A 16,315-nucleotide genomic window follows, 5' to 3' on the forward strand; every position below is an offset into this window, starting at 1 on the left:
ACAATCTCAATTTTTTTGGGTAAATTTTGGATTTACATCTCCCTGAATAAACGTTTCCAAGAGTTCCTCCAATATAGCTGTTCAATTTGGTTTTGAAATTTTTAAACTAGACCTTATAAATATTTGACGCAGTTTTTACTGAAATAGACCATTATAGAAACCAGAAATGGACAGCAAGCAGTCTGTTTGCTTATTTACATCGTGAGCTTCTGTTTGCTTTGAAACACCAATAATTTGACTGTGTTAGAGACCCTTGGTGACAATCAGATTAGAATGAAATGACTGTTTTGTGCATTTTTTATATCCTTGATGCTTTTCTTTTCTTAAATCAATGTGTGTGTGTGTGTGGGGGGGGATACACACAAACGAGAGGGTGTGCAATACTATAGGTTAGCCACGACTGTGGAAGGCAAGTTATAAAATTAACAACTGAAAGGTGCAGAAACAAAGTAAACACTTAAACAAACATAGTACAAAGTTTTAAAAACTGAATAAATGCACTGAATGTGTTGCTGTTCATATATATATATATATATATATATATATATATATATATATATATATATATATATATTCTGCATCGCTGACTTCCTTCTGGAATATTAATTTCTTGAGATGGTGGTCGAAGATTCCCGCATTTCAGCGAGATTTTAGGACCGCGGTTTTTTTTTCATTTATATTCAATGAAACACTTAATTCCACTGTGTATGTATAAAACGTCAACGGTGTATTTCATAAGCTATGTCTGAATAGTTTTCTTTTTTAATTGATATTCATTTCTAGATATACCTACGAGCAGGAAAGGTTAATGCTAACAGTCAGGTGCCCACGTAATTTACCACTGACCTATTTGTCGTTTCCAAGTGAAAAGTAAACATTGACGGGCTCAACAACTTTTCTTATAAAATTGTTTTAAAGGTAATGAATAGTATACCAGTCTAAAATCTTGACTGGTTGGCGAAGTGGTTCTGCAAGTAGTCTCCTTTAAATAAAACTCGAAAGAAAGAAAGAAAGAAAAAGACGCAAAGAAGCGACGAAACGTGAATGGGTGGTGCAGGGACTTTCACTGAAGATTTATTTAAGATAATAACGAGGAAAATATTGAGTGATGTATTCGCAATACTTGAGATAAAAAGTGTACCTTAAACCATGACTAGCCTGGCCGGAATGATCTATAATAATTCAAAAACTATACCCACTTTACAGTTTCTTCTACCATGCCCAAATGCATCTACATACACATTGGTCATTGCTAGAATTAGCCAAAATAAATAAACAAAAACAAAGAAATAAAAATAAAGGACCATAATAATAAATAAAAATAAGAAATATATGAATATCGATTATTTATTATTTTTCAATCGTTCTTTCTGGCTCCAAAGCAGCTGTGTCATCATTAGGGACATTCGAGTGCTTAGAGTTCTCAGTTTTAAAGTCAAATTCTGAAATTAAAGACTAACTTTAAAACATTAACATTTATTGCTGCAAAACTGTTTCTACAAATAGACGAAATTATGGTCTTAAACTAAGTAACATAAACAAGCAAAACCAAGAAGTTTATTAAAAGCAACACATTAAATTTAATTCTCCAAGTTACAAAATTAAAGTTTAAGATTAACTTACAATATCGTGAATTTAATATCGATTAATCCTAGAAGTTCTTTCACAAGTCCAAAAGAAGAGAGCGCTTCGAACGAATTCCAATACTGAATGTACTGATGTACCAATAGACTTTAATGAGCTGATGTACCAACAATCTTAATGTATCACAGTGATATAATCTATAATGTCTTGTAATGAATCACAATAATACCAAATTAGTTATTTTGTCCAAAATGTGAATGAGCACTTTGCAATTCCAATGATTAATCTTAAATAAACGATTCCTCATAAATGATATATGAACACAACAGTAAATAATTCTAGAGGCTGAACCTAAACGATGAATAAATTAATTTTGTTCAGAACAACCTTATATGAAAACATTAGACACACACAGTACCAGGATGTTGGCCAGAAATTCTCTTCCAGAAGATTCTAAATTTCTTTTTCTTTTTAAGTAGGCCTTGACCTCAAATATCAGTAAACAACTATTTTTAGGTTACAAACTTGACATAAATCAGGTAGATACCAAAACTTTCTCCTCAATCATGGACAAAACGTCAAGCACACAATACAAATTAAATATACATAACAATTATATCTATAAAACATCTTCTGAGAATAGAATCTATTTGTCTTCAATAAAAGTATATTTAAAACATATGTAAAGACTGAATGACATGTAAGCAAACGTATTTAAAGGAATAACAAAATGCATTTGTTATAAATTATGTCACTTTCACCGTTAAATTAGTAAAATGCCCTTTCCACTACAATTTCGCAAAGGAAGCATACATTATTGTTCCACGGAATACCACCATCTTGAGTTTTGTCAGTTTGTCTTATTTCACTTTCTGACATAAAATGTGGACAATCATATAAGATAAAATAATTGACCTCTCAGAAAATCACAGAATATTTAGCACAATAAAACTATCGAAACTAATTCTTTGTGATCGGCGCTTGAAGATAAAAGTCATAGTGCTTTAAAGATGATTCCAAGTATGTGATGAAAATTGAATGAAGATTGTGAACAATGTTAAAGTTACTGAAATAATTGTATGATATAAGGTGAAAGTTGTCTTCCGTCAGACCGTTTGGCCAACATGTGATGTATAGATAAAGGACAGATCATTTAATTTTCTGGGAAGGGGATGGGTGGGTGGTTGAGGTGGTAGGGCTTTTAAAAAAAAATTTTTTACTGGTTCTAAAATAGCTTGAAAACTATTATATCCATTATATTATTTGAAAAAAAATTATATGACTGTAAAAAGAAACAATATCCCTACTTGGCACCAATGAACATTTCAGGCCCCACTCCATCCTCCATCAGCGCGAAAGTTAAATGGTCGGTGCCGTCGGTCCCTCAATATTTAGTCCTATCTGGGTGATTAGACAGGTCATCACGTCGTATAATTTTTGTAATGCAAAAGAGACAGCTACCGCGCTCATCCGAAAGGTCAGCTATATTACCTGTAATATTTGTACCTTTCCGACATGTCTTTGATAGATTCCGGTATGTGCTGGCATATACTACTATCAAGGACGATGATCCATAAGCTGATGGGTAGGAGGAAGGCATTGTTTCTGTAGACGGGGGAAGTTGTTAGTTTATATCGGAATCGCATGCAGTGTCCCCAAGCGGTATCATTAATAGGTACAGGATATCGGTAGGAAGGTGTATTAACCTTGAACGTCATTATGTCTCTGGCTTTATCTTGTCTTATTTGCAAGATCTCCTGTCCCAACTGGTTCAGCATGGATTTTAAAATTCTGGTACGACGGTAGTTGTTCATCAAAAGTATGGCTGCTGTTCTCCGGACAAGCTTCAATAGTGACGATGTTAGGTTTTTATATGTTGTCCTAGGTTGAATTATCATATTGAAGTATAAGGAAGGTCCTTAGTATATTACTTTTTTAGCAGTTTGTTAGCGGATTGATCTTCAACGCCTCAAGGAAACCCTAGTGGGTGTGGTCTTTAAATCATAGGAGACTGGTTCAAAAATATAGTCGGAGTGAGACAGGGGTTCCTTCTTTCACCTACTCTTGCCAACAACTACCTGGAAAGGATCATGTCTGATGCTTTGGAAGACCATGAGGGTAGTGTCAGTGTCGGAGGCAGACAAATTACCAACCTGCGTTTCGCTGATGATATAGATGGCTTAGCAGGAGATGGACAAGAATTGGAAACCTTAATGAACCGTTTTAGCCAAGCATCAGTAATTTATAAGATGGAGATCAGCGCTGAAAAGACGAAGTTAAAGACAAGCAACCTGAATGGCATCCGAAAGAAATGGACAGAAGTTGGGCACAGTTACAAGCTTAAAGTACTTAGGTGCTATCGTCTCTGATATAGGTTCAAAACCGGAAGTTTGTTCCGGGCCAATTTTTTTAGCACAATGGAAAAATCATTTTAGGTAGTGTATGTTTAGATCATGTACAATTTAGACAAGTACACTATCCAAAGAAATTCTCAGCCACCTTACTTGAAAATAACATAAAAGTATGCAAACATTCTCTCCATTGTGATGTTGCAAATATAATCAACTTCACCTTACAGACGTCACTCTTTTAGAAGTTCGGAATCTTGGCTTGGAATTTATATGTAGATGTGTCATCACCAAATAGGCAAATTCCGCTCTTGCCTTCCTGAATCGCAACAGGAAAGACTTAATCCATTCGTGGGCTGATCCTCTGACACCACGGTAGTCCAACTTATTAAACCAACAGCAGTATTGTACCCGGTCGATCGCATTAGAAAAACATCAAGGAGATCCAAGATCTTGTGGTCACCCCTTGTCTATGGGAGCTGTTGTAGTGATGATATTGATTGGCGGTTATGGGGATGATATCAACTATTCGTTAAAACCTGCAAAACTCTGCATGAAGTTTTGGCTGCACACATCAGTGTACATTTTAAACACTTACTGGTATTTCTTGCGGTTGTAGAGCTACCTTCGCCTGAAGGGTTCATTTGGTGGCATGTGCATTATGTTTCCGGAGAAAGCCTATGTTTGGTGGCTTGTAAATCCAAGTTGAATAGCACAACCCTCTTTCCTGTGACCATTTTGAATTTAGCGCTAGATATGGCTATTATTAATTGCCTGTTTGTGCTTAAAGTGTACGCAGATTGCTCCAGAAAAATTTGCACACAACAAAATTGCACATTTTAATGAACAGGAGACATCATACCCACATATCGTCCATCATTATCAATACAGGTTTGGGGCGTTCATTTATCGGATTAGAAGACACTTTGTGTTCGTCACTGATATTAACTCTCTCTCTCTTTGAAGATAAATGCAACATTGGTTGGCTTCCGAATTCCCGGTACTACCCCACAGGCAGGTATTTTCAGAAAGATGACAGCGGTAGTGTTACTTTTGTCAACTCTTTCTGTAGTCGCGCTGGTAACATATCTGCCCTTTGCACTTTATGCAGGTAAATATTCTTCAGCAATTTGTTAACCCTGACATTAATGGCAACACAATCTGGCATTGCTGGCTAGAGCTAGCCTACTGGTATAGGATTGTATATATATCAACTTCATGTGAAAATATTGACTTATTTATTGAGTATGTATGCTTTATCCTTTGGGTTATCGAGCATTTTGAAGTTGAACTTGAGGGGAGCCGTGCCTCATTTGTCCTTCCTAGGGGTTTGATAAACGACCAGAACGTCTTCTTGTTTCACGGCTTGTGGTCACTAATTGCGTCGCCAACCTGAATTATACTCTCCAAGTATTTCCAGTATGGTTGGCGTTATGCTTTCTACGCGTGTGCGGTGTGCTCCAGTCAGTTTTGTACTTTATTTTCTGAGGGTGGGCGGGAGCGGGGTTGTGGGGGGGGGGGAGAATTTAAAAAATGTCCGACTCCCAAATAACTTAAAATGCTGTGTTTGATTTATATTTTTTTTAAAAAGTACTTATTCGAATTCTATCGATCAACTAATGAAAATATTATCTTGAAATAAAAGAAAAAAAGATATCCAGGATGGAAAGAAAATCCCAGCCTCCCCTCCTCCACGCCAAAATTTGATATTGTAGCTCTCCTAACCAGGTTCAGTCGATCTATGGCTGTGTTATTTTTTAAAATACGGTCCTTATCTCTGTCGTTTCCTAATCTTGCCCTCGGCTTCTATTTTTCGACTCCGCAAATCTCTAATTAGTTTAGTTTTAGTTTAGTTACCTTGGAAAACCAGTCTACCAAATGCAAGGGGAACAATTCATTCGGTTTTTAATGGCGGCCTCCATTGAATCGCTAATCGCTGGTCTGAAGTAGGATGTATAAAAATATCCTGTATAACAACTAAAAATGAAATTGGTATGCCTCTGACGATTAATCTCGAAGTTTCATAAATACGTTTGGTGTCACTGTTGCAAAACCACTATCCTTATGATAAAAATTGGAAGTTCACTGTTTGCTCATTTTTTGTTTTTTGTAAAATTATTTTTGAATATTTTTATTTCTATTTTTTTTACGAAGACCTGTATTGATCATACACATGCCCGTTTGTTTGTACCCACCCCCACCGACGTAATAAAAAGTTAAAAAAAATCAAAAGTCATCAAGTATATCAAAAATGCACAAAACCTAGTCATTAATATTTTCAATTTAGTAATAGTTTCTAACCTGATTGTCGCCAGGAGATCCAAAACACTGACATGTTGGTGTTTCATATCACAAGGTGATTTCTTTAGTAACACTGTCGCCATATTTGCATGGGTGATTAAATTTTTAAGCAACAGATACGATGTAGTTCACCATCTTTGATAATCTCATTTATTCCATAGATTTTGGAGTTAAATCATTTCAGACATATGTATCCTCTTGATATCCGTTTTGGAGCCCTTAAGAACAAACCATGGAATGATTTGTAAAAATGTAATTATAATTAAGAGTTCATTAACACTTAGAATCATCATTATACCTGTTACAATATTCGAAACTTAAAACTATTCATGGCTGTGGACATGTTCCATGACAGTTTATTAATGAGTACCACAGTTTGCTTTCTTTTGTTTATAACATCATCTGTTTCAGAGCAGTTGATCACAGCATCACACACTGCCATTGTAGACATGAGAAAAGAAATATATGATCACAATAAATGGTAACAATGGTTTATATAACAATAAATAATTCTAATATGAATCATTAATTTCTTCTTAACGTCCATGTATGCAATGCTCAAAAAATCATAATTCCTGATTCCCAGGGCCCCGCTAATTTTAGATCGAGCCTGTCCTGGTTCTTAGTGAGGTGCCTGTTGAGAAAACTTTGATCATGCTGATGACATGTGTAAATGTATTTTCTAGATGTTGACATACTTGCCATAACACAGTTCAATCTAAATCTGATCAATGTCCTTGGTGAAATTGAGATATTATTTTAATGAGGTTCAAGCATGGCATGTCAAGCTACAATTTTGATTTTATATTCCTCAAGCCCCAGACATGGTCATGTTTTTTAAGAAAACAAAATTTTCAGTAATCTTAACCTTCCCTGAAGAAAAAAAAATACACCACTTTTAGTATATGCTCATTACGTGTTGCACATGTATAAACAGTATACAGTCATGATTGGAGCTGATGTAAAACTATCCCTTGGGCAATTTAAACAGTGGCAATTAAAGGCAAAGAGGTCAGGTATAAACCACCATTTCACATATTACTTAACTGGGTGACAATAGCTAGTGAGATTTGTTTGAAGACTGCAGTGGGCAATTCCATTGTGCTAATTTGCATAGGTAGGATCAAGAAGTGGAACAAATTATTATAGATAAATCAAGAAGGTGCTAGATGCATCTAAAAGAACAAAAGTTATTACATTTTGCCTAGAAATAGAATGTTTGAGCCATATGTATTATATTTTGACAAGTTTGTGAACAGCGGCAACGTTTCTTTGAAGTCTGATTATGCTGCATATATAGAATGCAAAGCATGATCATTTCATTTGTCAGAATAATGTTCAAGTGTAATTCATTATTGAAGCTGATTTAGGTTAGCTATCAGCAAAGCCCAACAAAACTAAATTTCAGAACTCTAAGTTGGTTGATGGAGTTTTACTTTGTGAAGCACGCTAGCGCAGCGACAAACACTAAATGACACTTCCATTGCCCTTCAAACCCCTTTGAACCCAATCAAATTTATATTCAAATTTGGGGGCCCCGAGTGGCCGAGTGGTCTAAAGCACTCACCGTTATGGATCACTGCCATCTCACCTCTGTCTGTGTGGGTTCAAGTCTCGCATTCGGCCAATGTGGGTATGTGAGAAAGCTTGCCAGTAGCTTTTCAAGGGTCAGTGGTTCTTTCCGGGGATTTCCCAGTTTCTTCCTGCACCATTAATACTGGCCGCCATGTATAGCCTATCATGTACTGAAAAATGGCGTTAAATCCTGCAACAACAACAACAACATTATTCAAATTATAGCTATTGTAACATTGTGTGACAATATTAAAAAAGATGAAATTTTGGGCATGTGGAAATTGGTGTCCGGGCTTGTGCAAATACTGTAAGTATGCCTTACTATAGCCTTATAGTTGGAGGATAGGTTTGGTCAGAAATCCGAGCACTTTTTCACATCCAGACATTTTCACTGCATTATTACAACTGCGAAGGTGAAAAAGCTATAATTATTCTATGTGACCTGCATAGTGTGTGGGTGAAATTTATTGAAAAAATTTAGATATGCCGAAGATTTGCAGTTAAAATTATGTAGACTGTAAAACATAATTGTAACATGTTGAATAATAATAACAATAGTAATAATAATAATCTCATTAAAACTTTGTATCAATAAACTACAGTATACTGCTACTATTATTATTATTATTATTATCATTAAAACATTTTTTTATTGCTCTGGTGGCCCAGTGGTTAGAGCGTCTACCTTGGATGCAGGAGGTCATGGGTTCAATCCCTGGCTGAGTCATACCAAAGACTTACAAAAATTGTACTAACAGCTGCCTCGCTTGGCGTTCAGCATTAAGAGGTTAGTGTTAGGACTGGTCGGCCTGGTGTCAGGATAATGTGACTGGGTGGGACATCATGCGGCATGATGCCACAGTGCTAGACATCACTATAAACTGGCACATTCAGACAACGTAGCGATATGACTGAAATTTTAAAAATCAAAATAACAAATAACAAACTGTCTTGACACTAATTGACAGATATTGACGTGGACACATACACCACTGCAGCCCCACACCTTGTCAACCTATAACAGTAATTAGATAGACACACATTTTTGGTTTTATATCCTGATTTTAGAGAAGACTTTGCAGTTGTTCCTAATTGAAAGGAGAAAAAAATAAACAAAATAAAGGTAAAATCAAGTGGTTTGTAATATTGAACATATATAAAGCTACAGTTACTAAGAGATGGTTTTCAGCTTGCAGTATGGCAGAAATAAGTCACTAAGCATGTGACTTCATTCCGACTGAACCTATATTGTGAACATTTCTATGAAATTAAAAAAAAATTTATAAAGGAAATGATAAGATCATTTTGAGTGGCTCCATCTCATGAGACAGAAGTAAAATGAGAGTTTGGTAATTTTACATATTCTGGCAGACTGTATTCTTGCAGTACTAAACAAGTAATGAATAACAAATAAAAAAGACAATTTACCTGCCTGTGAACGTTATTTTTCAGCTATCTCCAATCCTGTATTCAGGAAATGTTGCAAATGATAAAAAATTTGCAATAAGCAACTTCAAACGAACATGCTTTGCATACTGAAAAATGAGTTTCTCACATTCTTGCTGCAAAGGATTTATTCACTATATGTGAACTCAAACAGGGTATGAAATGAGCATGATGTCAGTAATAACATACAACATATCAGTAATAACATACATCATATCAGTAATAACATGCATCATATCGGTAATAACATGTAGGCCTCTTGAAAATCTTGTTTTTGTGATATCTATCTTTTTAAAATGAAAATGGTGCTGATCTGACTTCATACAGTGGAAACCTATACAGTTCTGTTATTGTTGTTTCTTTTGAATCGATAATCTTATTTGCATGATGTTTTCACAAAAACAGATCTTGCAAAAAATTGTTTGTATTAATGAAAATGTGGACAGTACATCCCCCTGGTATGGCCACCACCACAGCCATCATAAAATTCACGTTGTGATTTGCTGTCCCTGTATCAACATTTAGTTCCTTGAAACACTTCAAGCTCTATTTAATTGGTTGTGTATTACAATGATTCTGGAGGGGCCCCAAGTGTCCGAGTGGTCTAAAGCACTTTCCATTACAGATCATTGCCATCTCACCACTGTCTGCGTGGGTTCGAGTCTCGGATTCAGCCAATGTGGGTATGTGAGAAAGCTTGCCAGTAGCTTCTCGTGGGTCGGTGGTTCTTCCCGCGGTTTTCACGGGTTCTTCCTCCACCATTAATACTGGCCGCCATGTATAGCCTATCTTGTGCTGGAAAATGGCGTTAAACCCCACAACACAACAACAACAACACAACAATGATTCTGATATAACCTCCAAAATGACTGCCTTAGTGGCCATCTTGAATTTTGTTATATATATTCTCCTGATCATATTGACATAAGATTTAAACACTAAAACCACTGATAACATTAAAGTCCTTAATTGAAATGATTCTGCTCAGACAAAAACTCATCTGTGAATGAGTTACAACAATAGACCTACATGAATTTAGTGTCAAGTCAAAGGAGGCCTTATTGTGAATGAGTTACAACAATAGACCTACATGACTTTAGTGTCAAGTCAAAGGAAGCCTTACTGTGAATGAGTTACAACAATAGACCTACATGAATTTAGTGTCAAGTCAAAGGAGGCCTTATTGTGAATGAGTTACAACAATAGACCTACATGAATTTAGTGTCAAGTCAAAGGAAGCCTTACTGTGAATGAGTTACAACAATAGACGTACATGAATTTAGTGTCAAGTCAAAGGAGGCCTTATTGTAAATGAGTTACAACAATAGACCTACATGAATTTAGTGTCAAGTCAAAGGAGGCCTTATTGTGAATGAGTTACAACAATAGACGTACATGAATTTAGTGTCAAGTCAAAGGAGGCCTTATTGTGAATGAGTTACAACAATAGACATACATGAATTTAGTGTCAAGTCAAAGGAGGCCTTATTGTGAATGAGTTACAACAATAGACCTACATGAATTTAGTGTCAAGTCAAAGGAGGCCTTATTGACCATATTAAAAATCATATCTCTGTTTTTCATGAAATAATGGTGGCATTGACATGGAGCTTTCACTAAAACATTTATTGAAGTGTGTACACATAATTATCCCAGAATGACACTAGAACAGATCTAGCCACCAACATGTCTGTACATTTCTGAAAGGGTTTGGGGGTCAAGTCAAAAGTAACTGCTTACATTTTGGTACATCGCTGAACACAGCAATTTGTACATACATATAAATTTTTTAAACTAGATTTTGTATTACATTGTTTTTCAATTTTAGGAAAAGAAAGATTGTTTGAGCCTACCAGTCCATCTACGTTTAACAGCACATGCAAAATGCCATATAATTTCTGTTATGTTAAGATTGGAATTTGACATACTCTTCAGTATTATATGGGGTAGTTTATTCACTTGACATTAATGTTATAATTCATGCTAACCATCTTTTATCATTATCATCAGTGATAATATGATAATTATTATTATTATTATTATCAATATTATTATTATTATTATTATTATTATTATTATTATTATTATCAATATTATTATTATTTTTATTATTATTATTATTATCTCATAACAGTTTTAAATTTATTTTTCAGCTGTGTCTCTCTAATCAACCCAGTAAGCCATGTTTTGTCCTGTATTTCAAGGGAGTCACTCTCATGTTGGACTGTGCACTTGACATTGCTCAGATCCTTAGTTACCTTCCAGTACCAGTCGTGGCACGGTAATTATGTTAATTTGCATTTCTGGAAATCCATGGGGCCAGAAATAAGTCTCATGATTCCAGTTTATATAGGTCTTATTTTCAGTGTGACATGTGCAATAATGATTAAATGGGTTATGATTCTGATAAATATTATTTACGTTACAATGATTGGTCCAGACTATATTCCCATTTGACGTAGAAAAATTTCAATTATGTATTAATTCATTCTTTGGTGATGAGTATTATAACTGGAAAATGTGTAACAGAGCTCTGGGTCAAAAGAGTTTTATGTGTAAAGTTTTTAAAAAAATATTTTTAAAAATATTTTTATTGTTATTTTTACAAAAATGGCACAACTTGTTGATATTAAATATTTGTCAGACTCCTACAAATTGTTTTGTTCTTATTAGCAAAACCTAAAATTACATGACAAGGCTGGACAAGCTGACTGGAAAAGTGAACATGCTCTTGGGAAATTAGAGCTTTCTCAAATTATTGGAAAACAATATTACATTAAAAAATGTGCAGAAGAAAGGTAGAATGAAATATGGGTTTTGTTCTTGAAATTCTTACATTCATTTAACAAAAATATAAGGTTTTTTTGGTGGCACATAAAAACATGCCAATTATCAAAGTTTACAGAATAGATAACTTATGCATATATATATATATATATATATATATATATATATATATATATATATATATAGTTCTTTTAGAGATATATATGTAGGTGAGAAAAAAGTAAGTGCTATTGTTGATAGAACAGAACACAAAGGTAGAAGAGCAGGGTATAATTATCATGTAAGCAATCAGTAATAAACACCACCAGTGTTATATTTTGTTACAATGTTTTTAGTGAAATACATGTGAGTAATTATTAGAGATGAGTTCCTTATTTCCAAACACATTGGTAACAGAAATCTTTTGGGTTACATTTATCACCTTGAAATGAGCCAAATGTATCAGACCAATCTTTTGACATTTTTAGTAGACCAGAAAGTCATTTGCATTGTTATGAGTCTACGCTCTTAAAATAAGTAACAGAAAAGAGCTGAGACAACAAGCTTTGTAAAATTAAACAAATAATTTATTTCCCTAGACTACAAAGTAAAAAAAAGAGAAAAAAGAACTTATGGTAATATTAATTAAATCCAAATTTTAATCCAAGAATTAAAAAAGACATGTCCTATTAATGAAAAGTCATAAGTGAATCACAGTTCAAATCTCTATGAAAATCCAAGAGGGAAGGCATTGACATATGCAGAAGTCAGCTTTGTACTGATGTGTCAACATTCTCTTGTTGAATCACAGAAAATATTAATCTAGTTTTTTAATTCCATATAAATTCTGGTAAATGTCTTTGTCCAAGAAACAATTTAGAGCACTTTTTTATTTCCAAGGAAAACAATCACTTGAAATTCAATAATTTGAAGAAAATAATAATTCAGCCCCAGACTGGACACAACATAAACCAGCTTGATTTCTCAGATTGTTACAAATTAACCATACCTCACATTATGTAGTCCAGGTACGACCTTGACTCAACTAAATGATTCATGTTCAGAGAAAGATTTTTTTTTTATTTAAAAAGTTGTTTACCAAAATTGTCACTGATTTTAAGGTCAGCAACTAGATACAATGTTTCTATTATTATGTATTTACGTCAATGAAATAAAACATAATCAATCAAGTCAAACAAAACTGAACTTAATTCTGAGAAAAAAAATCACGTCCAGTAAAAATATTACATTACAATAACATGTACATGTAATGGAATTCAAAATATTTAACACTAATAAATAAACAATGAAATAAAATATACATAACAGCATATCCCCAAGCTTTGCCACTTCAGGGAGCAGTACTGGAGGACAGATGGATAGATGTACAGACAGACAGACAGAATGACATAATTATCCTTCCCCCCATTTTCTATTTCAGAAAGTGGGGTAATAATAATGAAATTCCGGATTATTGTTATTGTATAGTCAGTTTAAGATACTAAGACTAAACGTCATTTACTACCAAACTTTAGTTGATGACCTATAAAAGGTCTTTATTTTAACCCTATGAATGATTGTTTTAACAGAGTTCTTCTGACCAGGTAAATAATGTTTCCATTTTTTTCTTTTAGGTCTCGACTTAACAAGCTTGCACACTGGTTGTTGGCTACAGAAAAATTTGGCAAGCAAGGAGAAGAACTGGTTAGTTTATTAAAAAAAACAACTTCGTGTTGAGATTTACGGCCCTTCACTAATTAATGCTTCTGCAATCATCAGAGCGCTAGATAACAATTAAATACTGTACAGTAAACTCCCGATTTACATGAATTTGTCTTAACTACATGTCACATTTTCCTTCTATGTGAATTAATATTAACACCAAAGCAGAGAAATGCACCCTGGGACATGCTTAATTTGTATATATACACAAACACTCAGCATGTGTCCTAAGCAGGAATTACTTTTTTTTATGTGTTCGAACTGGATGAAGATTTTGCTCCCTCAGTGATTGGATGGATTTGAGTTGCACAAATTCAGCATTCATGAGGTTTCTGAGGAATGCAGTATGTGCGTAAATCAGGGATTTACTCTTATAATCTTGCTTTTAGGTAAAGTAAAACTGAAAACAATATAGACCTTGATCTGCATTTTGAAAGTGCACTGGCAGATCAGGGTCTATGTTGTTTGTTCTAGTGACAAACTGCTTAGACCTGGATCTGCTTGCACATGATGTGATAGCAGATCAGGGTCTGTGTAGTTTTAAGTTGGATTAGACTTGCAAGTGTTGTTGTCGTTGTTGTTGTTGTGGAGTTTAACGCCATTTTTCAGCATAAGATAGGCTATATATGGCAGCCAGTATTAATGGTGGAGGAAGAACCCGGGAAGAACCACTGACCCACGAGAAGCTACTGGCAAGCTTTCTCACATACCCACATTGGCCGAATCCTAGACTCGAACCCACGCAGACAGAGGTGAGATGGCAGTGATCCGTAACGGAGAGCACTTTAGACCACTCGGCCACTCGGGGCCCCCACTTGTAAGTGAGTTGAGATAGTAAATTGGATATTTTACTCTCAGGTTGGAATTAATTGCATTTGTTTAAAGTTTGATGGGTTATGAATGCTGTGAAACACAACTTGTGAATAAAAGACTGAGTCTTAATCATCAAGACATGTCTATTTGAACACATCTATATTTGCAACAAGTCCCTATTGGGTAAATTGATCATATTCTGACAGAGGTAACCTTATTTATACAATGCCCTTGTGTAGTCAGCATGAAACATGGCAGACAAATTTTTTGCAGTAACTGTGAAAAAAGAAGTTCCATAAGATGGGGGTAAGGAAAATTCCCTCAGTCACAGCCAGTCAGTAAAGAGAATACTGTGCAAGAATTTTATAGCCTTATTTGGACCGATCAGATTGATATCAAGTGACTTGTTAACTTGTTGACATATCAAAAATATTAAACTGCACACACTGTATTGAAAATATACCAACTGTGTGATAAATACTGAGAGAAAAACCCACAAATGAAGTAATTAATAATTTCTTCAAATAATTAAGATACTTAATTGTTCAATGAATAAAACTATTCAAAATATTGATAGAAGTCAAATATGTTAAATGCCCATTAAGACTTAAAAGCTATCAATGATTTGGAGAGTGGTGTTCCATTTGAGTAATGGAGGAAATGGTTTAAGAGCAACAGTACACCTCAAATTGAATGTAAAATGATAATAAGTTCCTTTATTTTTATAATGATATTTTAAACTTTCTTTTGTCCTTTAGAGTCAGGAGTTGAGAGAGTGTGGAAACAGAGTCTTTGTTGATGGGGTACAGGAATTTGCAGCACCTGAGGTGAGCATGATGAGAAACTTTTTAAAGTTTAATTTAATTTAAATTTAAATTTGTAGCTTTTAAATTATCATATGTCATGGTACAAGCAAATACATTCATTGAGAAAATCAAATTCATTTGGAAGTTTAGAAGACAGCATCGGCTTTGCACAGTATTAAAAAACATACAACTTGAATTCAAGGAACCATTGTGTAAAGTTAATTAATTATTGTTCTGGCATGATACAAAACAAATTGAAAACAAAAAATAGTCTTTATAAGGGGTAACAATTCTGTTATTGACTTGCTAGTCTGACATGAATTATGCATGGAAAGTCGCCTCAAATTTAGATGTTGTTTTCAAAAGCATGAAAGTTTTTTCAACAATGATTTTATTTTAGTTAGGTACCACTACCCTTGTCTTGGGTGGTGGTTCTCAAATGTTTTTTTTTTCATGGACCACTTGAACATTGCTGAGAGTCTTGGCAGACCACTTAATGTTGATGGTATGATTTGTAACTTTTGCAACCGTTCCGTGGACCGCTTGAATGGAGATAGCAGACCATCAGTGGTCCACATACTACAGTTTTTTGGGAACCTCGTGTCTAGGGTAACTGTTAATCTTACATTTTGGTTGCTCAGTTTAGAACTTTGTTTGGAAAACATTGATCAGTATTTTTAACTGCTTTTCTGATAATGTTGAAGAACAGCACCTTTACCTTTGTCTTTACAGGCAGTTTAACATGTTCTGCCTTGTCTGAAGTGTTGGATTATTAAGATAAGATAATCTATACTTATTTAAGCAGTGTCTGTAGAATTGTAATCCTTTGGATACATTTTTGCAAAGGTAATTTGAAGAAGTAATGACATTTTGCGAAATTCCTGATTGAGATGTCTGTGAACTGTTTGGATGGTCTGTGAACTATTTGGATGGTCTGTGGACTAATTGGATGGT

At 34.5% G+C, this 16,315-nt stretch overlaps 2 protein-coding genes across 4 annotated transcripts in view; one reads left to right on the plus strand and one right to left on the minus strand.

Moving 5' to 3' along the window:
• LOC149790391 (protein phosphatase 2C-like domain-containing protein 1) overlaps positions 1-856 on the minus strand; it is a 41,124-nt gene extending 40,268 nt beyond the window's left edge. For 2 of the 3 annotated variants that reach the window (XM_089972441.1, XM_089972439.1), the window contains exon 1: positions 794-856. The gene's annotated coding sequence lies outside the window, so the exon portion shown is untranslated. Of the gene's footprint in view, positions 1-789 lie in introns of all 3 variants that reach the window. The other variant, XM_089972440.1, reaches the window with a different exon arrangement.
• A 4,945-nt stretch (positions 857-5,801) lies between these two features.
• The window catches only part of LOC149790392 (integrator complex subunit 9-like), a 61,946-nt gene continuing 51,432 nt past the window's right edge, over positions 5,802-16,315 (plus strand). The window contains exons 1-4 of the mRNA XM_089972443.1: positions 5,802-5,924; positions 11,408-11,535; positions 13,655-13,724; positions 15,314-15,382. Coding sequence (XP_089828569.1) covers positions 5,916-5,924; positions 11,408-11,535; positions 13,655-13,724; positions 15,314-15,382 — 276 coding nt within the window. The 5' untranslated portion in view covers positions 5,802-5,915. The remainder of the gene's footprint in view (positions 5,925-11,407; positions 11,536-13,654; positions 13,725-15,313; positions 15,383-16,315) is intronic.

The sequence above is a fragment of the Sinohyriopsis cumingii genome, chromosome 10, assembly GCF_028554795.1.
Source record: "Sinohyriopsis cumingii isolate HCF-2022 chromosome 10, ASM2855479v2, whole genome shotgun sequence".
NCBI lineage: Eukaryota > Metazoa > Mollusca > Bivalvia > Unionida > Unionidae > Sinohyriopsis > Sinohyriopsis cumingii.